Source organism: Oryzias latipes, chromosome 3 (genome assembly GCF_002234675.1).
Source record: "Oryzias latipes chromosome 3, ASM223467v1".
NCBI classification, from domain to species: domain Eukaryota; kingdom Metazoa; phylum Chordata; class Actinopteri; order Beloniformes; family Adrianichthyidae; genus Oryzias; species Oryzias latipes.
In genome coordinates this window covers 13,797,184-13,822,941 of record NC_019861.2, presented here as the reverse complement: position 1 = coordinate 13,822,941, position 25,758 = coordinate 13,797,184, and the positions used below count along the sequence as shown (strand labels likewise).

The window sequence follows — 25,758 nt, the reverse complement described above, 5'->3', positions numbered from 1 at the left end:
AAAAGAGGTTAAGTCTCCGTGCCTCAGTGTGGGAAAGGGACACTACATTATTGTATGGCTCTTTCGAAATTACATTTCAAAATATGTGGCGTTTATGGCTCTCTTGGCCAAAAAGGTTCCCGACCCCTGGTGTAGGGCAACCCCGCCCCCCTTCCTCACCCTGTTGCAGATCAGGGCAGGGAGCTTGTAGTTTCAACTACCCCTGGCTTACTCTGTAGTTTCAGTGTTACAAATTAGCTCTTTTTAAAAAAGCATTTTTTTTGTCTGCTCCTGAAGTATAAAGATCTGAATAAAGAATTACTCATAAATGCAATTTTGAGCTTTATTTTCTTAATATAAGTCCTCCATCTGGAGAAAAATGCAACAAGAACGTGTTAAAAACACCAAAAACACACTTATCATCAAACAGGATTTTATGCAGGTACAAAATAAATACAAAAAATACAAAAAAATACACAGTCTGCTCCAAAATAAGAGCTCCCTCTGTCCATCAGGAATCTGGACGCGAGACTCCTTCATCCAACCAGGCATCAAGCATTAATGGAACAGATGATGAGAAAATCTCAATTGTCACTCCAGAGGCTGCTGTGTTGAAGAATGAAAATGAACGTCTCAAGACTGCAGTAGAACAAAGGTGAGGAAAAAAATTCAATTAATTGTGTTATAAAATATGAACGGGTTTATCTAAATAGATATTTTTAAATGCATTTAAAAATGTAGTCCAAAAGTTAAAAAAAATCTAAACTGTTTTTCATAACAGTGGGGTTAAAAATAGTCCAGCAGGGTGGTAAAGTTCTCCTGTATGTCCTTTTTTATTTTGACCTGAACTAGTCCAGGTTTTCTGCACACGCTCCACACTTTCCAATACGAGCTCTGACCTGGAAGTAATAAGACGGTACACAGAAGAAGGCAGCTAGAGCACACGAGCAGTACAGCACACGCAAAATGAAATGCACTCAACTGTAAGTTACTGCAACTCATTTACCGCTCAACATAACGAGGCCATATTGTCAAATATCATTCTGTAATCAATAAGTCGATTCTCTCTCAACACATGAATTCTGAGGTGAGAACAGTAATCAAGTTAAATGACCTATTTACTCTGTGCTTACTGATCATGTCAAAGTAGTGACTGACAGATCAGTGTAAAGGTCGGTACAAAGTGTTCTTTTTTTTTTTTTTTTTTTTTTTTTTTTTTTTTCAACTTGTCCTGTCCAACAGCTAGGCAGACAGATGAGAGCTGAGGGCCTCTTGGGTTGGACATATTTTACTTTAACAAGAGGGGTTATTAATCTTCAGACAAACCAAAGGTATGTCTGAATAAACCCCTTTTGTAATTGAGGCCAAACTTTATTAATTTCAAACATGTCTGAAAATCTTTGGTGTTGGACCGGACGGAAAAGGAAAGAGGGGAAGAAGAAAGAGGGACGTTAGAGAGAGGGGGGGTAGGGGGTGATAATAGGAGGGGAAAGGGGATAAGACCATGAAGCAGCATAAAGCAACAAGTTTACTGGTTGTTAATCATTATGGTAAGGTTCAAATGTAAAAAAAAAACAAAAAAAAAAAGGGCGGAGCCTGTCCACACACACACTCAAATGTTATAAACACACTTGTTAGTTGCAAAAATGTCCACCTGTCGACATGTACACAAAACAGATAGTGTTCACACGCATACTTATGCCTTAAAACCAACTAGTGTGAAATATTTCAGTCATTCAGTCTGTTGAGCTGACACCTGTGCTCAGGTGAGTGTTTATGTTCTTCTAAAATGGATGGTGGAACGTGAAAAGAAGGAGGGAGAGTGCCCAGCCATCCCCACCCCAAGACCCCCACCGCACCAGCAGCGGCAGCCGGATTCCCCCCAACACCACACGGGAACCGGCAGGGAACAACCGCCGCCCGGGCGACCAAGCCCGCCACCCAGGCCAGGGCCAGCAGGGCCGCCGCAAGGCCCCCAGAGCCAGAGAGCAGGGAGGCACGGAGGGAAAGAGGGCGCCGCCCCAGCCCAACCAGGAGAGCAGCCCCCCCGCCGCGCCGGGAGAACCCAACGCAGGGCCCCACCGGAGAAGGACGCCCACAGCCCCAGACGAGCACCCCACCACCACCCAGGAGTTCCGGGCATCCCCCCGCCCCAACCCCAGGTACGGGCCAGGACCCCCCAAGGGAGACCCACTCCGCACTCCAGGCAGCCATCCGCCCGGCCAACGGTTGGTCCAGGGAGGAGCGAGGCAGGGGCCCGCCGCCCCCGCCCAGGAGGGGGGAACCCCGGGGAAAAAAGAGGGCCCACAAGGGGTGTTGTAAATATGGCCCGACCAGGCTCGGCCACAGTTGGAAATTTGGCGGGGCCCAGCACTCAGGAGCAAGGACCAGAACCCACCCCCCAGGGACACGAACACCCCCGGCTCAGATGTAATGTGAACCCCCCCACCGCGCGGAGAGAGCACCGCCGGGCCCAGGAAGCCAGCACCCCGGGGACACAGCCGCCGTTGCAAAGGGGCCCGTACCCCCCACCAGGGAAGAGGCAGGGGACAGATGGTCCTAGGTCCCACCTTCCTTGCAAAATGTGTGTGCGTGTATGTGTGTTTGAGAGAGTGTGTGTGTGCATGTGTGTGTGTTTATGTTGGGATGTATATATTGAGGGGGGAGGGGTGTGTGTACTAAGGGGGGTGCGGTTAAAATTGGCGGGTAGGGCACTAAGGGGACGTCTCCTGATTACTCACAGTGACGTCCCCTCACCCTCCCCACCAAGGGGCCCTAAATGTCTAAGGTGCGGTTAAAATTGGCGGGTAGGGTGCTAGGAGGACATCCGCTGCAAAGTGTTCTTTTTTTGATAAAATTATCAGTAAAATGATTTTTCCTTGGCTTTGAAGTAAATGGCCAATTTATATATAATGTAATACTTATCCTTAACGTTTATTGTTCAGATTAGAGTGATATATGATTACATTTCTTATTAAAAACTAAACTAAACACAAGAGTTCTTTTAATTCCAAAAAGTCAATTGTTATCTCTTGTTTTTTTTAAATCATATTGGTTTAATACAAAAGTGCACTCAAATTAAATCCATTTTCCTTCTGTTTCTTCTATTGGATTCTCATAGGGCTCAGAAATCATCATTATAGTGCACTCTGGAAGTGAAAGGCACCTCACTCCACTGATGAATTTCCTGTCTTTTATAGTCCAGATGCTTTTTTACATAAATTGGTAATTGCATGAAACACCAGATGTGATCCCAGATGGAATTAAAGTGACCTCTGGGCAGCAAAATCAATTAAAACTGCAGTAAGTTAATTTTGTCTGGGTAGCAGCAAAAAAAGAAAAAAGAAAATTCTCTGAACTGCTTGGTTCAGTTTGGATTGGTGTTAGAGGTGGACAGAACCAAAAGCTTCACAACTGGCTGTTGAGGGCTGATCCAGATGCATTTTAGACGTTCTTTTATAAAAGGAGCTGCTTCAATTGCACACTCTTTTTCTTGTTCCACACTATCATAAACAGCAATTTCCATTAGCATGTTAAAAGGCTAATGGCTACGTAATTACGGAGGCACTTTTACCAAAAGTTGAGCATGTTTGGAATATTCACTTTCATGTCCTCAAATCTAATTAAGCTCACAGAGTCGAGTCTGTTCGGAGTGTGTGATTAAATTACAAGCTTATCTTTTCTGGCGTTTCCAGACATGATGATTGCAGAAAAAGTAACTCGCAGTTCTTTGGGAGGATTTTGTTCTGAAACAATACATATCGCTTCGATTTTTCACATAACGGCTAAAAAAAATCAATCCACAATTTTGGATTATGAAATTTCAAACACTGTCTCTATATGGAGGAGATATAGTCTAGTACAAGGCTACAAAAAAAAATTGAATTTTTCAACATTAATACCTTTTTTAAAGATGTTGGGGTTAGGTTTCTTACACTTCTCCAGCCTCTTCTTGTCAGCTTTGTTCCTTTTTATTTTATTTTCTCCCCTCCTGGGAGTCTGGGGTTCCATCCAGACTACCACAGCAGTGTGACAGTCCAGGCCAGCAGAACACAGCCTCTGTGTCTCAAACCTGTCCACTTTTGACGGACAGCCGAATATTTTGAGCAGTCATGCGCGATGACAAGAACAGCGATGCAGAACAAATGCACATCACCTCCTGTCCAAACTTGGCCATAATACAAGCACTCCTCACTCTGGTGTATGGTTGCCGAGGCTCAGGTGATAAAGAACTCTTTCTCTTTCTGTCAGTCCAGTTTCAAAGATTGACAGTTCATGATATTAAAACTAGTGTTGTTGCATTGTGTTGACTCCACATCCATTTTTGTCTCACATACCCCATTTTAAAGTCTCACTTTGATCATCTTTTGATGACGAAGATGAACATTGCTCTACATGTCTGCAAGTGGATGCACTGGAATGGAACAGAGCAGGGAAGGGAGCTTGTAGCCCACCGACTGTAGCACCTATGTCACAGCTACAGGCTTTCTCCAACAATCTTTTTTCATCTGCTCCTGATTCACAACAATTTGAATTTAAAAAAAATACTCAAATGTCATTTTAAATGTTCTTTATATGTGACATGAGTAAAATGTAACAAGAACATGTTAAAAACACCATATTCATCAGAGTGGGTCTTTAAAAGCTTTGTGTAGTCTGACCTGCACTCTAAACTCTTTTCACAACACCCTGATGGTGTTTTGTGAAGAAAGCCCAGCACTTAGACTTCACCCAAAACCCTTATTCTCCATCCCATAATGACCCCAGCCCATTAAACTCAATACTCATCTATAAGACCTGCTTTTGTTGCAACACTGTACAGTTGACCAGGTTTTTGATAAAAAATATTTTGTTTCTGTTTTTGTTGTACATCCATCTCAAACTTACATTTTAAATGTAATGTTCTATCTGTTCTCTACTGTGACACAGAATCTGGATCCACATCTCTTTACTTTTCCTGTCTAAAATTCTGTAAACACTGTGACGTGCATGTAGGGTAATTAAATGGTTGTGGCTGATTGGATTTTGTTGAATTGTGTGGTACGTCAGTGGCCCAAAGCTCTATCTATCCACACTGACTGGTCTGCATTTTAGCACCGTTAATAACCCTCCTGCATCTCTCATCTGACAGCAACACCAACGCCAAGAAGTGGGAAACAGAGCTTCAAACTTTGAGAGAAAACAATGCGAGGCTGGTGGATGCACTGCAGGAGTCTTCTGCTAATGTGGAGAGCTGGAAGAAACAACTTAGTGTCTGCAAAGAAGAGAGTGACACACTCATACAAAAGGTAAAAACAGCCTTGTGCGCTTCTGCTGTGCAGCTCAATCAGGTAGATCATGGTGGCACAAATGGTCACATGTCATAACGCTCAAAGCAGAACACACAAAGGTTAAGTTGTCTCTGCAGGTTTCGTTAATAAAAACTATAAAATAGGTTGAAAAAGTCTGAATGTGGTGCCAACTCTCCCACTTTGAGTAAGCAGATTGAGCTAGGACTGCAGCTGGGATGAAATGGCATAAACATGTTAGAGAAATCATTTCTAGTTTGCGCAAAATCAGACTTTAAAAAGTGCATAATATTTCTTACTTGTGTTCAGATTGCAGAACTAGAGGCTCAGTGTAATGAAGCCAATCAAGAGAAGCAGAAGAACGCCCAACTGACCATTCGAGTGCAGGAGCTGGAGGCTGAGCTGCAGGACAAGGAGCAGGTGAGCCACGCTGGTGTTGAAATGACGGGCGTCTGTAGAACTGGATTTATGAACGTTTGTTGAGGGAAAGCTTTTAAACTGGATTGTTGTATGAACTCTTGTGTTAGGGTCATGAAAGACTGAGCCTGTTTTAAGGTTGACCGTCTTTCTTTTGCCTCCTCCTCTCAGGATGTTCACATTAAACCTGTAGTTGGGTTTTTACTTTCCACCTAAACTTAATGGTTCTGTTTCTTTTCTTTTTGTTTTTTGGTTGGCATGAAATCAAGTTATACTCTAGAAAGGAAACTGCCCCTCCTAGGGTTAGTTTCCAAAACATTCTACCCTAATGGTGATTCCTCTGAACTTTTTAGCTGACGCCAACATGACCAGCATGCAAACTTTTTTTCTCGATAAATTGAAAGTTCTTTTCTCATTGTTGTTTTATTCCTTGTTAGACACTTTGGTTTTTGACAGTCATATTTTAATTCTGCACAGAAAAAACATTTCTGCTCATACTGATCAATTGATGGTAACTTTCTGCACCATCTATATAGCTGTTCTGGTTGTTCAAGGAAAGTAAAAATCGACTTTAGCTTAGTCATAAAAATGTGATTTTCTGACTCCAAATGTGTTGATTTTTCCTCCGTTTTTTCCATCAAATGCTTTTGGTTTTGAACTGCTCTTGGACTGGTTTCCATTAATGACCCTGTTTGTAGTAGCTTGCATATTTTTGTTTTAATGCCATGTTGTAAAATCTAATTTACATATGTTCTCAGTTAGAACTATTTCTATACCAGCTGAATACTGCTTCACATAATTTACATACGTTCTCAGTTAGAACTATTTCTAGAACTATTTCTATACCAGCTAAATCCTGCTTCACATACATTAAAACTTGTTGCTTAAAATATACCTTTATTTAGTTTTAGACTCTTATTTTTTTGTAATTTAATGTTGAACACTGGCATGTCGTTGTTCAAAACTGATTAAAGTTTTGGTATTTACATTATGTTCTGATGAATTAAGCTGAGAGCCATGGACTGCTAATTTTAAATTTAAGCTGCCACTTTTTGTCAAATAAACAAAATTAATGTCCCTTTACCTTCTTTGTTGCACCTTTTCAGAGGCAAAGAGCACCCAGGATATTCTAGTTTCCATCCGATACTTTAAGTATTAATAGAACACATGCATCTTTGCCCGGACAGCAGGATATGTTGCAAAGTGACTGGAAGGAAAGTAGTTCAAAGCTGATTTTGAAATATTACAAGCCAGGACCCCTCCTCCCTTGGGACATCGTTTATTCCTGCTACTTGTTATATCAGCTGTAACGCTCCTAAAGCATTTACCCAGAGGCTTTTGGGGAGGGAGAGGGTTTCTGTTAGCAGAGGACGAACGCAGCACAGAGGCTCATCTGCACAATGACTCACTACCTTCTAAAGATGCACCACCTCTCACTACCTCTAATTAGAGAATATGTCGATGAATTATTGGAAAATTGCCGTGGCGCCGACCCTTATGCTGGCCAAGTGGAAAATAACAGAACAAATCTGCTGCAGGTCACCAAAGGCACTGCACTAATTACATTGTTGTAGAATACTTAGAGCTCTGAAAGATGCTGTGAAATTCAGTGGTGTCCTTTTGAAAATCAGAAGAATGTAGGATGAATTTGGATGACAAAGAAGTACATAATTAAAATCAAGGTTACATCAAAGCAGTTATTTTAGAATATTTGTGTTGGTGCATCTTAACTCTTCGTATTTATTGTACTCACCAGTGCTTTTGCCAACTGCATGGGTTGTTTACAATGAAGGAATGGCTCTGACCTGCCATTCAGATCGTTTTTATTCACAATTTAAGGTTGTTAGCTTCACCATTTTTGGTTTGAAACATAAATAACGAGTTATGGTGTATAATTGTGATGTTTGGAAAAAAGTCTTTGAACATTTTGAACCTCCACTTTTGGTGTAGTGTTGGTTTGCCTTTTTTAAATCTATTTTTCAGTGTTTTAACCTCGTCTTTGCTTTGCTTTAGAATTCAAACATTTTATTTCATCTATACACTTTTTACCTTTGTTATGAAATCTAAACAATTTGATCTAATCTTTTCCAGTAAAAAAAAACAACATTCACTCAGAATTGAGTATTTTTCAGGTTTACTTTGGAACTTTTGTGTAATATAATGAAAAACAATCTGTGAAAAAAAAGGTGATGGGGTTGAACTAAAAAGAAGGATATCATACATTGCCACAAATAAACTGTTTAAAGGTAAATGATCAGAACGAAGTGTGCTTAGTGCTCAGAGACTGGGGTTATCACTACTTCAGGTATCTTTAAAATGGGTTTGTTATTAAAATCCTGCACCCCTTTTCATTTTGCAGAATTTTTTTGACCAACTATATAACAATTGTTGCCTTAATGAAATGCCTGCTTTTTTATGTCCAGGAGCTGGAGAACCTCAGAAAACAGGCAGAGATAATCCCACAGCTGATGGCAGAGTGTGAGAGCATCGGTACAAAACTACAGGTATGTTATTTACTTCTTTATTTATTTAAGTCTTTTCAACATATTTTCAACAAACAAACAAAATCCCAGTTCAGCACAACACTGATCCACGGTTACAATAGTTCTTGCAGCAGTGCAAGTCAAAACAAAATTCCTTCTTATAGGATTTTAAAAGTTACCAGTTTGGGGGACAAAGAGAAAAAAGAAAAGCCTTTATATTGTGGTTAAAAATTACACTGTTTAACATGGAGGCTGTATTGAGACCGGTGAAGCAGAGATGAGCGATGTTCATGAAATGATCCTGCGTTGAGTGGAGCAGACAGGTCAAGTTCTAAAATAGTTTGCTTGGGAGGGAGGTCTCTCCCTGATCTACCACTGGAAAATGGTCTTACGTATGTAAGATGTCCGGATATTGTACAATCTGCCAAAGGTAGAGCTGATTTTACTGCTTCTATAACCCAGAAGCAAATGTTTCGAGTCCAAACCATCCCCAAGATCTTTTCCACGTCCTCCCATGTTATGACTTTTCTCAGGTGTATTTTCTAGCAGGGTTTGGAAGGTGGCAGAGGTGTGGTCAGAGCTGGATCACATACCTATTAGCACTTTCAGACACGGGTAGAAAAGGAGAGTCTCTATTTTGTCAGAGGTGTGTCACTACCGCAGCATGTGTCACACGGATCTACACTTATAATAGTGGGTGTTTCTGTGAAACAAGACAATGCTGAGTGTTATAATGGTTTTCACAACAAGGTTTTGTCTTCATCGTCTGTGTGATGAAGAAAGTATTTTGGAAAGAGTTTTCTACATTAAACAAAACACGATCAATAGTAGTATAATCTGCCTGTGACGCAATGAGAAACCCTCAAACAAAACAGCTTCACGTCATGTTGGAGACTGTTTCGAAGTAGAAACTCGTTAAGCCGACCAGACTTTTCTGTAAAACCAGAAGAGCCGGGCTCAGTGAGCAAGTGTTTCCTTGTACCGCCAAGTCTAACATGACCTGCTTCATTATGGAGGTTCACAGTGCTGACTGAGTCACGGCAGAGTTTTATCATCCAAGCTGTCGAGCGTGTTGTGACTTTTAGCTGAGACGTGCAGGAGCATAAAACCAACAGCGGGATGCCTGAAGTTCTTGTGCTCCACAGAACCAGACAGCTCTGGCAATTTATTCACCAATAGCAGCCGTTGGTGCAAATGTTTACACAACTGCTCATCCCAACTGAGTGTAAAGCGCTGCTGATGGAATTTCTCAAATACCTTTGCGCATCCATGAAGCTTGAACACACCATTAAGTCAAAGCCAATGCAAACAGAAAGCCACTGTCACGTTTTTACTGTTCAAACATGTCCTCGATTCTCAATATTTGTGTGATTCCTCTACATTTAAAGCTGATACTCCATGAGAAGGGTTTGGTTTCAGCTGGAGGATTCTCATTCATACACAAATCCCATTTAGCACTCCTATTTTAAACTGCTCCCCTGAGAGGTATCTTTGGTATTGATGCATCACTCATGCTGCCTTCATGACGGAATGACTCGCGCTCCCAACCCAATAAAATTCTGTTTACTTGGTTTTGTGGTTTGAAAGAAATGATGCAAAACATGTTGAGCTTGTTGTGTTTAGGCAGCTAGGCAAGCATTTTAAATAACCAACGCGTTAGCAAACGCTTGAGGATTTTTACAAAGAAAAGTGCAAATGTCTTAAAACAAGTTGGAAGTTTTATTGTTGTTTTAAGTAAAATAATCTGCCAATGGAACAAGTACAATTTGTCTTGATAAGATTTCTTAAGACAAGAATAGATAAGATTTCTTCTTTCAAGTGTCGATTTTTACACTATTCTTCCAAATATATCCTCTTTGAAGTGCTACAGCAGTCCAACTATCATTAACCCTCCTGTTATGTTGTGGGTCAAATTGACCCGATTTAACATCTAGGAAAAATAGTTAAAAGTATATTTTCAGTATGAAACTTCTTATGCTTGCCTTAATTAATGTAATCAACATATAAAATGAAAATATTTTATCTCACCTATTTGCAACCACCCTCTACGTGTTTATGTCCCATAGATACTGTTTGGGTCAATTTGACCCAGCAGTCAAACTGGAGGTATTGTTGGGGTATTTCTTTGTTTTGCAGCTGTGAGACATATTTCGCCCCAATCACACACATACACACACACATTTCTGGGTCACAGTGCATGTATGTATGTAAAACAACATTTCAATTGTATGTTTTAATGTTTTGTAAAATTATTGTATTTTGTATGTTGGTCTTTCAATAGTAACAAAGTAGTGAAACGAGCAACACCATTGCACTAAATATAAAAAAAAAAAAAAAAAATTAGTAGCGGAGTTAGTAATGAAATATTCACACTGCTTGTTAGGATTTTTATGGTTTCAGATATCTTTTGGATAATTAAACATGCACCGGGTCAAATTGACCCGGGAACACCATTTCTGTTCCCCACAAATGAACATAACAGGAGAGTTAAAGAATGACTAGAAATACACTTTTTAAGATGAATTTGTCCTAAACATCAGTCAAATGAAACTTTCCAGTTCCCCGATTAAAAAAACAGTGTCTTTCTTAGTACAAGATCACTTACCAATCACAAATAAAAATTCTGCTTAAAAATAAAAGTTAAAAAAATTAATGTTTTGTTAGCGATCTTACTTAAAATTAGATGCTTTTGAGATCTAATGACTGAACAAGATATTTAAGAATCATTGTCTTAAAACAAGTTGTTTCAACTTACAGGAAGGTTTCAAGTTTTTGTCTTTTAAGTGTAATAAGATATATTAAAAAGAACTAGGCAAAATTATGTTTGTGAGATGTGTTTTTGCAGTTGTTTTACACTGGAAAAAAAATGCCTTTCTCTAAAAAATCTAGAATATAAGATGTTTTCCATTGTTTTAGATGGAAAATTTCTACTAATGGAGCTTGTTGAATTATTCCTGGTAAGACCTCTAAAAAAAAGGTTGTGATGTTTTCCTCTTTTAGGACTAAACTAAATCTTAAAATTAGCTGTAAACACTCATATTTAAGTCCATTGCTATGGTCATTTAAGATAATGTTGTCTTAAAAATTTTAAGTAAATCTTTTTTTTTTAACTTTTGTTCTATTGCTGTTAAATGCCTTTGTTAAATCAAGGATGTCTGTTTCTTGAGACGAGAACAACTTCCTTCAAAAATAAAAAATTAAAGATAAATAATAAATAACGGAAAATAAAAATAAGATAAATAAAAATAAAACGTAAAATTGCCAACTTAAAATAAAAATGTAAAGTAAAAAAAAACTTGTTTTATTAGAAATTTGATGTTTGTTAAAATCTAATGACTTCAGATTTGTCTTAAATCATGCTGTTCCATCTTACAGAGACATTATTAGGAAGTCTTTTATTAACTGTAATGAGACATTTAAACAATAACTAGACCAGAATGCATTTGATATTGTGTTTTTGTAGTGTAGAGGATTATAAATTATTAATAATTTATTCTTAACTCAATATTCGTTGACAAATAGATCTCTTCTGATGCATTCAGCTATATACTTTTGTGTGCATGTTTTCTTGCATTTATATGTATATATATTTTTTCTTTACCTCCCATCCATCCACAGGCTGCAGAGACCAAGAACATTGAGCTGGAGGGGAGGATTGCAGGCCTTCAGACGGACATAGATGACAGCAGACAAAAACAGGGCAACATGAAGGGCGAGCTCAAAAAGTTCATGGATATTCTAGATGGCAAAATCGATGAGCTTCACGAGTTTAGGCAGGGACTCTCCAAACTTGGTGCTGATAACTGAGGGTGGGGAAAAAACAGCAGTGGTGTGAAAAGCTGAGAGGTCAGGTATGAAGGATTCACTACATATGTCCTCAGGACATCCAATACATGCAACCTACGCATCCCATAAACACAAAAGGGGACATTTACTCAAATACTTTCAGCTTTAGTTTGTAAAAAAAAATAAAAACTATTCGAGATAGAGGAGGAGATTGACCTATAAGGGAAAAAAGCCAGCTTGTTGTGCAAAATGGCTCCATTTTGTGTGCTGGCATTGTGGAACTACATTTAGTGTCACACCTAAAGCTTACTCATCTATTTCTGTGGTGGAAAATGGCTTTAAAAAGATGGTGGCGGCTTCATAGATCCTTTCCGTCTGTCCTGTTTCAAAGGCTACAGAACTCCTGCACAAGCTGTAGAGGAGGAGACATTAAAGGGCTACAATGAACAACACAAAGACGGCGCAAAGTAATAATTAGTGTTAATCCTTGTGGCCCCCTTTCAGAGAATTTGCAGATGAAGCAGACTGTCCTCGTCATTGCCTCATGCTTATCTCAGGTGTCTCAGAAAACACTTTGTACCCATTAGATTATAGGAACATTCACAACAGATGGCCATGACACAAAGTGCCTCCAAGTGCATCTTGAAAGAAAGCTGGCCAATTGATGCCCATCCTCACAATGACAACTGGATGATTTTTTTTGGGATAACCAGAAGATGAGTGGGATTCCTCTGTGATGAAATGAGATGAAAGAAAAGGTAGAAAGGGTGTTCTCCTGAGAGTGTCCGTGGGGAGAGGTTTTTGTGGACAAAGCAGCTGTTTGTGTAAAAAAAAAAAAAGACTCCCAGAAAGGACAGCTGCAGGAATTTGTCACGTAGGTGTTTACAGTCCTTTTAATTGTATTCAAGAAGAAAACTTCAAGATTTCCCCTTCAAAAAGATTCAAAAGTATAAAGAAATGACATATTGCCATAAGTAGTTTTTTTTTTTCCTTTTGGAGGTTTTTTCTGTTTTTGTTTTTTTGCATTTATGGAACAAACATGTCTCCAAAGCCGTGTTTGTGCTCCCTACACTGGTTTTTGTAATGGTGGTGGTCATATTTTGGAAAAGTGGAAACACTGCTGCTAAGGTGAAAGAGGAAAAGTAAGCTGAAGGTGTACTTCACTGATGACATTTTTGATTGGAAAAAGTGTTTTCTCTTGAACTTTTGTCTTTATTTTTCGTTTTTTGGGGGGTCTTAAATATTTTTTCGAGTGTCCTTTTTAGACCAAGTTCATCTTGATCTTTTGTCCAAATACAGAATCATTTACAAGAAGAAACTCAACCTTCAGAGATGTTCACAACTGAGGGGGGGTGTTGCAGCTGCTTTAGGGGGTTTGAAAACTACTTTTTGGAATCAAAGCATGTGTGGTGACATAAAGTATAATCCTCTGTCAGACATCTTTATTTTTTAATCACTGTTCTGAGCTCGTCATGAGGCCGAGATGTCAAGGAATTATATCCTTTTTTTCGGTTTGCCCCTGTTTGGAACCTATGTCTGGAAAACACATGATGTTTCTTCCTGTTGAACCAACGCCTATTGTGCACACGTGTGATTCCTGTTCAATATTGTACAATAGAAATGAAGTTGGTAAAATTTAGTTTAATTACAATGTTGAGTGTCGTTACTTTTTTTTTCTCATTTCATATTTTAAAGCCATATTTAAAGACGCCATCAATCAGTACCAATAATATCAATGGTGAAAGCTGACTTATTCCGGCCCATTGTGCAGCGTTTGGGGGATTTTTCTTCAGAAGCTCAGGATGGAATGTGTCTTTACAGCAGAGTCCCATTGAGGCTTCACACCTATTTTCCTCTGCTGGCAGATATTCAGTGCAGCGTAAACCAAAGACCTGGATCATACACACTTTAATACCTCTAATTTTACTATCAGAACCAGAACAAAAATCATGTGGGAACTGGAAGAATAACTGTAGAGAAAGTGTATCTGCATGGAACTTAAACCAGTTTCTTCCTAGTATTTTTAAATTGAGCTATTTAAAGATCTGTACTTTATAGGGTGTAATGATAAATTTTAACGAAAATGCAATTCATATCATAATTTGTGGTTGACAAGCCAATTCAGTCAGTAATGGTTCATTTTGAACAATCCCATTCACTGCCCTAAAATGGATCCAGGACATCAATCAAACCAGTGTGACTCAGAGATAAATAGCTGGTACTGAACAGTGCAGCTGACATTTTCCAAATTCCTTGTATTTCTTTCAAGATAATCAAGTGTAAATTAAATATGTGTACAAACAAGTAAACATGATTTACTGGCAAATCCATTCATATTATACTTTCTAAAGTTCAGTCCACTGTTGTTTTTCCACATCCAAATAATCAAAAGGGAACATTATTAGAACATTCTACCACACTGGATGGTCACATCTTTGCTAAATTCAAAGTATTTCCAAATATTAGACTGGAATGATGGACTGATGAGTTTTTGCTGACATCACACGCGTGTTGTCCGCTGTGATGACAAATGGTCATTTTTACGTCATAGGAAAATAAAGTTACCATACCTCTATCTAAATGGAATTTTCCATTATCGATTATAATCAATTTATTTCAATTTGAAAAAATTTTAAAAACTCAGCTCGGACATTTTGATCTGGTTGGATCGATTAATCCCCCCCCAATAGTTAAAAGATCAGCAACATACGGATGAGGAACTAACAGGAATATCAGCTTTAGGAAGAGGTTTACACTTTTAAAGTGCAGGGATTCTCTCTACAAAATAAAGGAACCCAGCTTCAGTGATGTTTTTGGCTGACGTCTTTCACTAGACAACATTTGCATTATGTTTAATATTTTATTCTTATAAATTTGTCAACATAGAAGGAAAATACCCCAAAATTGTATGCATTTTTACCAAAATAATAATGTAATTCCAATAACATAATTATCCATATGGTTTTCTGCTGCTTCAGTTCTACACTTTCCCACCCCTGCAGGTAAAACAGTTCGTAGATAAACCAAAAAGCTGGAGGAAATCGGCTTTTCCATCTCCAGTTTTGATCACCGTTGACCCTGCAAGGCTCATTGTATGACTGATGGTGAGTGGGCGAGTTGGTAAAACATCATTAAGACACTGTGCCGCTCTGTATGGGTGAGGGAGAGAAATCGCACTGCAAGCCGCCACAACGGAGAATTGCTGTTACTATAGTAACAGGCTGGGGAATTTCATGTTGACGCTCGATCATCTGGTTTGTCAAAAATACCTGCGGCGTCTGTCCTCTCCAAGGCACAAAAGCATTTTGCACCTGAATCAGGAGGATGATGGGGAGTATGAGACGGCCATCCCGCACGCAAAGTGATGCTCCAAGATCAGCTGTCTGTACCTGCCCTCACACAGATGAGTAAAGTATTGCAGCTGGTTTGGGGTGCTGAGCTACAAGGGCGTAAAAAGACATGAGGAAAGGCCGCCGGGATGCATGTCACTCTGGGTTATCCTGAGCTGTAAACCTGTCAAAGCGCAGTCATGAGAGGTCACCTGCACAAGACTGACATCATACTTCAGGATTTGAAAGATGGGCGTCTTTACATCCTGGGTGCAGCTATGAATGGAATCAAAAGAATGTCACAAACATTTTGTTGTAGATTCATTTATTACAAACGTAATACAGCTGACTTTTTTTTCCTTTTCTAATTGTATTAGTTCTGTGCATTTTTTTCTGTTTCTGTCTAAACAAGAAGCAGGGACAGCATCTTCTACAGTGATCTTTTAATCTTCACATTCCTTTTATATAGCAATAAAACATTTCATTTTTACAGTCAGTTCAAACTAGTGTTAGGATTTTATGACATCCACAATGAAATAAGGAAATAAAAGAGTGCGTTGTGTTAGGGACTTCCAGCTGAGCCTCATTAAACAAACAAATCAGAAAAATGTGCATTTTTTTTCACACTGCACCTAAAGAAAATCCTCTCATCCTGCCATTCAGTTTGGGGATTTTGCAAACCAGAAAGCGTTTTATAAAATATGAAACCATGACTTTGCAACTTCCTTGGCTGGAAGGCGTTGTGGATTAATAACGGCGTCTCAGGGCTACTTTGAGGATTACAGTGCGACACCTTCAACAAGCTGCAGTATTCATGGCGGTGGAGGCGTAATCCCAGCCTTGTCAAGAAGCAGCTTTGTGGTGAGAATCTGGCAGCTCCAAAAGCTGGATCTCACATCAATGAAGCCAACAGGCGGCAGCGGGTCGGAGTCCTCAGCTGTCCCAGTCTGTGCTCTGCATATCGTCGTCGTCACCGGTGTCCGAGTCTGCCGCGACCTTCTTCATCCTCATCATGGCAGCTTTGATGCTGCGCTCCAGCTCGTTGTCTCCACTGTTTTGGACATCTGCTTTTCCAGCAACGACCTTTGGTACAGAACAAGGCAGTGAAACTTGAATCTTTTGTTGAATCAAAAACACAATCACACAGCTTTAAGCTATATAAGCTTATGGAATCAAATCTTTACTCATTGTTAAAATGTCTTCTGGTTTGGCTTAAACTATTCATGATTAGAAAATAAACCATAATTTGGTTAAGAAAAGAAAATTCTTCAAGTGTCAATCTGCAAGCTAAAAATGTAAACAGGAAAACATTTTTGCATTCAGCAATGAAAAAAAGGAAAAGAAAAAGGTTTTCAGACATGAGTCCAGTTTTTCCAACATCATTCTTATTCTTAGGCTCAATATTTTCAACAATAACAAATAAAATAGAGACTGTTGTATTTAAATAAGTCACAAATGCATATTTCTATACTTCTTTAATTATTATACTAAAAGTTTTATCATTTTAGTTTATAATTTGTTTTTAAAGTCCCACTCCAATCATCTTTAGTCTTCCCAGTGGTCTTTTAACCCTTGTGCTATTTATTCCATGACCCCACCCTTACATTGACATTGTATCCCTACTATGACAAAGGTGGATAAAGGGGAAGAGGATTTCATCACAAATCATTGAAGAAAAAAGGTTCAGCGCACTGTCTAGTGGGTCTAGATGACCCAACTCCCAATGTTAAAGATCTAGGATAGCACAAGGGGTTAATTATGATTAGGCTGTTTTTAGGTAAAATCGACACGCCTAGTGTATTTTTTTCATGTCACAAATGAGCTCTTCTCAAACAGCATTTTTCCATCTGCTCCTGATTCACAGCAATTTAGATGAACAAAGACTCAGAAATGCTATTTTAAAATTAATTTTCCCTAAACGATGTCCTCCATCAGAGAAATGCCACAAGAGCATGTTAAAAACGGGATTTTGATTGGCGTGAGTCAGACATCTTTGTTTAGATGAAGCACAAAGCTGTGAGATCTTGACTTGAATCACCTGCCAATGCTCTCTGGTGGACAAGGCAAGTATTGAAATGACTTCTGCAGAGAAATACCTTCTTCAGGGTGACTCCCTGCCGGATGGCAGACATCAGGTTGCTTCTCGTGTCCTCGGATGGGGCTGTTGTCTTGGGGACCTTGCGAAGCTTAATCTGTCCACGCTGCAGCGAAGCCAACACTTCATCCATTGTTCCTACAATTTTAGAAAAATATAAACAAGCGAAGAGGGACACAAATCCCATTTATATGCATTAATCTCACCAAAGAGAGTTCTAAAATGAAATCTCACGTTTATGACCTCAACTTCCATACGCAGGCATTCTGTTAACACGCTTTACATGATCCCATGCTCCATTCTTGTTGGGTTTTCCTGTTTTTAAACAGAAAAATCTCAATAGAACTCATTGCGTTTCCTCTCACCTAAGTTCTGTTTGAGCGTGCTTTTGGCGGGAAACGGAGGGTCTTCTTTTTCACTGAGAGGCTTGGGTGCGTCTTCGGGGGAAGGTGAGGTTTGGACATGCAGAGTAGGTATGGCAGGAGGAAGAGGCGGAGGTGGTGGGGGTGGTGGGGGTGGAGGTGGTGGCGGGGCAGAAGGGCAGGTGAAAGGAGAAGGGGGAGGAGGTCCAGAGAAGATCTGAACGGGGATGTCTTCGGGTCGCTGTTTTTTAGTCGGTTTGTTGCGCCGCGGTGCCGGGTGGGTGGAGGGTTGCTCTTCAGAGGAGGCACATGGAGAGAAGCTGATGATGGACATCGGCTGCAAGGGACACGAAGCCTCTGGAGGGGTCAGCATGGAGCGAGGAGTCTTCAGGACATACTGACCCAGTCGTTTCTTAATTAAACAATAAAACATGTGAGTACGGTGATGGAAAAAGCAAAAACAAGGGGCTGAAACAATTCAAACATTCTTGTCACAAGGTCACTGGGTATTTTTAAGTAAATTTAAACTACCTCTACTTACATTAATATAAGGGACCATCAATAAAATGTCAAATTTTAGTTTAATCCAGTTTTTGTCTTCTTTTTTCTGACCAATTCTCTCTTGCAGCATTTAAACCCAATGAAATTTCTCATGCGGTACTGGTTGCTAGGTAACATCTGAAGTCTTGCACAGTAAAAGGCATTTAATATATACAAATGGCAGGGATAAGCTTGATATCACCACCCACATAATGTTGTATGTCATCAGTGGGATGTGATTCAACAACCTCCCCCCGCCAAAATAAAGCTGCGTGCTGCGGGGACTGGGTTTTGTGCTTTGGCCTTGTCCTGCCCCCCCCCCCCCCCTCCCCCTCTGCAGAATGAAGCTGCATACTGAAGTCCTTGTGGTAATATTCCCATGAGCATGCCAACTTTGGCCAAGCCTCTGTGGTGTTCCTTAGGTTCGTAGCTACAGTTCAGAGCCGCTTCATCGGAGCATTTTGTACGGGTAATTTGCGTAAAAATCCTGATGAGGATCCAGGAAAATTCAGGAGTGTGGAGCAGGAAGTTCAAAGGTTAAAATATTGCCATCATTTTTGGGAATACAAATACTGGCTTATTTTGTATTTATTTTCGGAATAAAAATGAACAGTTTGGATCACATGTGCAACATGAATGCATTCACTAGAACTGCCATTTTTTCTGTTTTCAAACAACCAGGACTTCAATCCAGACAGACCTATCAGGATTTTCACTGTGACGTAAAATCATAAATGACTAAATGAGAATAAAAGATTCAGATTCAAAGCTTGTTGGCCATCACAGGTTCCTCCAATGGTCCGGTTGAGTGCCTAATCCCCGAGATTTAGTTCTGACGTGAAGCCAGAGGGTGAGCACAAGGAGCCTCTGACATTTTACTAACACAAGAGAGCTGTGGCAAGAAGAGAGCAGAGATAATGAGAGCCTGACCTCTCTAAAGGATCGTAATCTGTTCAGAGTCTTCTCTCGCTCCTGGTCCACCCACTCTTTCCTCCTCTTCTCCTCCTCCTTCCTGTTTTCTCGTTTCTGCAGACAACGGAGGAGGAAGGACAGGGAAACACAGAGTTATTAGAGAAAAGAGAGCTTCATCTGAAGCTTGTGCTGCTGCAGGAGTGTCTGTGTGGGTTGCCTTGTTGCCGTGGTGACATACCAGGTGGACCTGATGATGCTGGTTGAAGAATATGGAGCTCTTTTTGGCTGCCGCCTGCTTTTCATCTTGAGCCTCCATGCACTGATCCTGGTGACACAAACCAAATAGCATTTGTTGCTTGAGCGGATATTGTGAAATCCCAGAACTGATGGCAGTGTTCACCTGAAGGACCCAAAGGTTAGCGCACACCCACATATCCCTGTACTTCTTCAAAGTTTCTGAGGTTTTCCATCCTTCATAGTTGCTGAGGGTTTTATTTTAGTTACATGACCTTTATTTGTTCCTTGCTTGAAAAAAAAAAAAGCTTTAAAAAATACACATTTTCCATCAACAACCCTCAGTTTCATTAAAAAAAACTGCTCTCAACACAAAAAGATGGCAGGGAAGAAAAGGAAATGTCAGCTGCACTTTCCTGCACCTTTTTGTGGCGCAGATAAGCCCTCCGGGCACAGATGTTGCCTCTTTTAGTCTCCAAGGTTTGCAGGCGTCTTCTGAGCCGACCGACAAGTGGCGGTTCTGTCTGCTGAGCGACTGTGTGAATCATGCTATGAAGCTCCTCTGGATCCTCACACACATCGTAGTACACCACCTCCTCCCTCAGCTCTGAAACACAAATGCACTTCAGTCAGTCTGAGCTCAGGGATTCTGCTTTTCTTTGTTCTTGTCTGGAGCCATGCCCCCCCCTTTCTTTATTGAGAAAAATGCTACAAGAACATGTTAAAAACGCCAGATAACACAATTTTCATCAGAGTGGGTCTTTAAGCACACGGATGGCTAAACTAGTTTTGCTGATGTAGAATCAGAACATCAGAGAAACACTCTGGGAAAAACCTTTTAAATTTTGTTTTGTAAAGTTAAAAAAACCTTAAAATGATGCAGTGCTCTCAACAAAAAAGTAAATGTACTGTCGCCTTTCAAGTCTGTAAAATGAACCTGTCAAGAGCTGCATAAGTCAGTGAGTAGAAATAAAAACATGTACATAAAGTACAAAAAACCAGTAAACCCTGTTATGTTAAAAATAATGTAGTTTTGTGAAGGTGTAAACATTCTTTTAACTTTTAAAGCAGGGGTGTCAGAATCCAGCCTGATGTCCGACATGTTTTCTAACCAACCTGCCATTGAACCTCCTTCTCGTCTAAACACACCTGATCCAGGTAATCAGCAGCAGATACGGCAGGATTTCTGGAAAACCAGCAGGAGGCCTGGAGTTTCGCACCCCTGTTTTAAATGATCCTAAATGTGCAGAGCATTGGATTCCACACCACAAAGAATTCAACACTTCACTGGTACCTTTAATCTGCCGCCGCAGTGTGTCCATCTGCGCCACCAAAAGCTGCTCCTCGTTCTTCAGGATCTCCAACTTGGCATCATACAGTTCCAGCTGGGTTTCATAGAACTGCAGCTCCAGTTGATCCAGCGAGTCTTGCTGCTGGTTGTTCTCACTTGAAGACCCAGAACCAGCTTTGGAGTTCAGGCTCTCAAGCTGCACAACAACAACAAACAATGGATCAGACTGGTGGGAAAAAAACAGCGACTGCTGCTATAGTTTGGAGACTCTTGTTCAAATATCTCAACTGCAAGAACATCAATGAAAAATGTATTTGTCAAAAAAGTAAGACATTTCTGATGATGGTGAAGCGACCTAACAGAATGGTGTTGGTTCCACTCCTGATGTTGGAAGTTTACATTCTGGAGTGTTTTTTTAATGTTATATTCATTTATTTACTTAAATATATTCTCTTGCTTGTGCCGCACCAGCACACCACAGCGTACAGCATATATATATATTTTTTCTTCTTCTTTTCTTTCTTTTTCTGTTATTTTATGCAGGGTAATGAATAGATAGATAAATATATAAATAAAGCCTGATAACATTTTTTTAGCACAACTGTTTAACCTGAAAGGCTCTAAATAAGAAATGAATGAAATAAATGCGTGTTCCCACCATTTATTTCCACTTTTTCCATCTTTGTACTTTCAAATATTTCATTTATAACAAAGAATGCAAACCACTGAGTGAAAGCAGAATTTGTTTTGTTATCCGATCATACGGAGAACTTTATAAACTTCCTAGAAACACAAAAGTCTCAGGTTCTGCAGAGACTAATAGATTTAGGACATTTATCGGGAACCACGTCTTTTCAAAGCCAGAAGCCTCCTTTTTGAATCCTGTTGCTGCTTTGAAAGTTAACTCCACGGGATCAGTACCTTGTACAGGGACACGCAGGTTTGTTTTTCTTATGAATTGAGTTACATCAGCCAAACACAGCGCACATTAAATAAAAAGGGCCTCGTACTGTGACATTTCAGGCGCAGCTGTTCTCTCGTCGCCGTCATGGAGTTTTGGTGCCACTAGCGCGGATCTTTGCGTGGGCGTGGCTCACTGATCTCATTAGAAACACTCGTGCGCAGCCGTCTTTGCAAAGGCTCATGTTGATTTCACGGCATCCTCCAGCCAGATTTTTTTTTTTTTTTTTAAAAAAAGCTTAATCCGATGAATAATGCAGCAGCAGCAGCATGAAGGTGATGGGGCCGAAGGTTTTCCTCTGCCGACAACCCCCCCACTCAGAAAAGAAAGAAGCCTGAAAAGCACAGCATGGCGTCTCACACCTGGAAGTAATGTCTGCATAAGGAATCCATGCACTTTTGCACATTGGAGCTTGTACACACAGACACACTTCCTTATTCATGAATGCAGGTTTTTGGGGGAGGCCAACAGGGCGATCTGTGTTTTTAAGAGAGCTTTATAAATAGATCAAAAGACTTGAGCAGCCAGAGATTCACATCAGACTAGAATGCTAAGGAACAGAGCGAGCAGGAACCACACTATCACTGCAGATTCAGACCTGATACAGAGACACTTTCTGACTGATGATCCTGTCTTTACCTACACGACTGTGTCCGACTTAAGGAACGCCCTGTGTTAATGACGCTCGGTCAGGCGTACCCGTTCTCTGATGGTGTCTTTTTTGCGGTTGAGGCACATCTCTGCGGCCCTCATGTGCTGCAGGGTCTCTTTGGCTAACAGGAATCGGAGTTTTTCCAGTCGAGGAGCGGCTGACGCCCAGGCAGCAGGTCCAAAACGACACTTATCCACCTCCATCTGTTTCACCATTCCTGGAAACGTACACAAAAAAATACTTCTGATCCATGTGATGCAGGAAAAAAAGAAAAGAAAAAAAGGTCATGTGCAGTTAAATAAAGAAATTTGGAATTTGGGAAAGTACAGCCTCAAAGAGGAAAATCATCATAACTTCTGCCTAAAAACTATGACAGAAAATGTTAGACTTAAATTTACTAAAAAGTTATCCCTGATATTAATTTTTCCATTTCAGGATGTCCTTTTTTTTATTCTGATAAAGTAGAGTCGAGTTTGACTGTGACTTCAACTTGAAGAATTACAGAATATTGTCAAGTCAACTTTTGTGCCTTTTTCTCTGCACAACATTCAAATAAGTCACAGATTAATTATCAATGCAGAAATTCACTCTCCCGTACCCGCCAGAGCCTTTGAAGTCTGTGCAAAGTAGGTAACTGTGATGTCCTGGATTGAGGCAGCTGCCTCTTCTGCTTTCATTCTCCATTCCTCAGCTTCCTTCTCCAGAGCTGCAATCCTCTTGGGACCCAAGTCCTCAAACTCCAAAGACTTCTGCAGGAAAACACACACACAAAAACATATAGTCAGTTACATTTAATCTTTGAAAAATTGTCAAAACTTCTATAAAACAAACAGCATTAATGGATTCTCTAAAAGGTCTGAAAGGACTTGCTCAAGTTGGACAACCATGTTTTTGGTATGTGTTGGAAAACGGTTGTAAAAAAAAAAATACAAAACACTCCCTTTGTTGTTGCTTCTTGACATCGCACTATGAACATGCTTCCTTCAACACAACATCTTGCCGATTATGAAATGAAAAAGATGCTTACCAGGATCTCTATCTTATAAAGGCAGGCCAGCTCTCTCATGTTCCTGAAAGGCAGCAGCAGGTACTGGAAGAACGTGGTGGCAACCATCACCAGCTCCTGGTATGCCTCATCTTCCTCATCGTAGATGGCGAGTAATGCTACCATTCGATCAGCACTTTTGTGACTCTGCAGTAACTGAAAAGACAAAGAACATGAGTATTGCTCTTGGAGGTTGATGTCTTTAAACATTTAAATTTAAGGAGTGAACGGGATTGTAAAATGTAGGGCTGGATATCAGCGTTAAAATCGATTTATTTTAGACTCACAAGTCAGTGATATTTGGGGTTAAACCTTGTGAAATTTCTATTCGAAAAATCACATTTGGTAGGTTATAAAAACACTTTTCATACAACAAGTAGATTTCACAAATGAAAGTAGGAATTTTCATGTTAAACCTTATAAAATGTTAGAAAAAAAAATACAAAAATGCTTTAAAAGAAAATCAGAAATGGGCACAAATGTAACTTTTCTCCTTTCATGTGACTGCTGTGTTCAGCTGATGTTCAGAAAGGCCACATCTGACGTTTACTGTGTGCAAAGAACTGAAATATTCTCTCACATTCTAATCTATTTGTGTAGCAAACAACTGCAGGGTCAATTTATTCTTTAGATGCGGGGGAAAAAAAGGCAGAAAGGCAAACAAGTCAAGCAGAGTTTCAGCTTTTTAAACTGCACAAACAGCAAGTGTCTGCCGAATGACGGCGGGATCTCATTAGCTGTTGTCCACCACCACTGTGTGGAGCCAGTCTCACACATATCTGCTTAATCTTCAAGAAAACCAAAACATTCAACACACATGTCTGTCTCCCTGTCACACTTTCTCTTTTCTCTCTCTCTTTTTTCTTATATTATTTTTAAAGTCCCATCACACCTGGGAGTATTTTGTTCTCCATATTTGACCTATGCCCTTAAACCAGATCCAAACCCTTAATCCTGTGAAGCACGTTTGCTGGATCACATTTGCAAAATGACCCGAGTGTGGGTTTGAACCCACGACCTCTCAGGTTGAGGAAGGTTGAATAGATTTGAATGATGCTTTATTTAAAGAGGGTTTTTAAATCATTCAAGCTTTAATCTAAAAAATAATAAGACTTTGAAACCAGACTCGTCCATTGATGACTAAAGCCAGCACAAAAACAGGAACTCTTCACAAACATTGTAGAAGTTTAAATGGGAACTGGCTCAGCTGTCATCCTCGCACGTGCCTGCTGGCTGCTGCCCTCACCTGTCTCAGCTGACTCTTCGCCCTCGACATCTCCTCCTGCATGCTCTTCTTCTTGAACTCCTGCAGGTTTTCGAAGTACTCCTCCACATCCCGCTCGTCTTGAGTGAACAGCGTTTCCAGAACAATCTTTCGGCCGCAGAAGTCGATCGCTGTGACAAAGTATTTCTCCAGTTTCCTGCACGGCGTGTCGAAGTCCCTCTCGGCGTCGTCGTGCTCCGGAGCTGACCTCCGGCTTTGAAACAGCAGCTCCCACAGATTGCCTTCTTCAAACGCAGACAAGTCTGGAAAGCACGCGCAAAGGATGTCCGCCACGCACGTGAACTGCTGGTGGATGTGCTTCAAGTCGCTGACAGAGAAGAGTCCAGCCCAGCTGAGCGGAGACTCGCCAGCATCGACTTCAGCTTTGCGTTTCTGCCGCTGCAGCGTTCGGTTGTGGCAGGTGACGGCGAACTTTGACTCGATGGCGTTCCACTCTACGATAAAGCCCAGCTTCACTGCCTCGTTCTCCTCGAATATATTACTTTTGACGGCCACCCAGCCGTCCAGACTGTCCAGCCGGTCAACCTCAACGCCGTCCATCCTAAAAACACGTTCATTTGGCCTCCGATGAACTGTTGGCTCTGTTTACAACGTCCGCCATTTCTATCCCGGAAGTAGCCTTCAGGTGCCACCCAAAATACTCGGAATTATTAAAGACCGAACGCTAATCATGCAGACAATGTTAAACGCAGTCATTTTAAGGCACTTTTTTGCTCAAATAAAAAACTTAAAAGTACAGGTATATTTTCACAAAATTGTATGTGGTTATTATAGAAGTAATTATACTTTTACGCTATTGTGCAACTTATTTTTACTTTAATATTAATTGTTTCAAGTTGTGTACCTGTTTCATGTTTACAAAACAGTTAGAATATCACATACCTGATAACAATATACGAAAATACGAAGTTTAACCCCCAAAAAAGTATAAAACAAGAGTCTGTATGTTTGATTTGGACTTTTACAATGACCTAGAATGCCTCATGACGGCATTGACTAACTTTCACCTTTGACCTTTAAAGTCACATGCTTGGGGATTTTCCTTACATCAGACTCAAACTTATGGAGTTATCAAAACTGTTTGTGCTATATTTTTGTC

At 40.2% G+C, this 25,758-nt stretch overlaps 2 protein-coding genes across 3 annotated transcripts in view; one reads left to right on the top strand and one right to left on the bottom strand.

Annotated features, from left to right (window-relative positions):
* homer2 (homer scaffolding protein 2) overlaps positions 1–13,604 on the top strand; it is a 37,783-nt gene extending 24,179 nt beyond the window's left edge. For both annotated transcript variants that reach the window (XM_011488635.3, XM_004066919.3), the window contains exons 5-9: positions 495–634; positions 5,111–5,267; positions 5,577–5,687; positions 8,108–8,188; positions 11,786–13,604. In XM_011488635.3, the coding sequence (XP_011486937.1) occupies positions 495–634; positions 5,111–5,267; positions 5,577–5,687; positions 8,108–8,188; positions 11,786–11,974 (678 nt within the window). In that variant the 3' untranslated portion in view covers positions 11,975–13,604. The remainder of the gene's footprint in view (positions 1–494; positions 635–5,110; positions 5,268–5,576; positions 5,688–8,107; positions 8,189–11,785) is intronic.
* Positions 13,605–15,590: 1,986 nt separating this feature from the next.
* On the bottom strand, positions 15,591–25,289 carry whamm (WAS protein homolog associated with actin, golgi membranes and microtubules). Its single transcript, XM_023953297.1, has 11 exons — positions 24,621–25,289; positions 23,357–23,530; positions 22,928–23,078; positions 22,377–22,546; positions 20,720–20,912; positions 19,848–20,032; positions 19,430–19,516; positions 19,210–19,305; positions 17,743–18,151; positions 17,379–17,515; positions 15,591–16,365 (listed from the first exon to the last, which is right to left on the bottom strand). The coding sequence occupies exons 1-11, from the start codon at positions 25,197–25,199 to the stop codon at positions 16,216–16,218; spliced, it is 2,331 nt and encodes a 776-aa protein (XP_023809065.1). The 5' UTR covers positions 25,200–25,289; the 3' UTR covers positions 15,591–16,215.
* Positions 25,290–25,758: the final 469 nt, after the last annotated feature.

What these genes read in the sequence shown, in the direction of transcription:
- whamm (XM_023953297.1), bottom strand. Translation starts at nt 25,199, where the DNA reads ATGGACGGCGTTGAGGTTGACCGGCTGGACAGTCTGGACGGCTGGGTG. An exon ending in AAGACACCATCAGAGAACGG is followed by an intron (nt 20,913 to 22,376) that starts GTACGCCTGACC and finishes GTTGTTGTGCAG; the next exon opens with CTTGAGAGCCTGAACTCCAA. An exon ending in CTTATCTGCGCCACAAAAAG is followed by an intron (nt 19,517 to 19,847) that starts GTGCAGGAAAGT and finishes TTGTGTCACCAG; the next exon opens with GATCAGTGCATGGAGGCTCA.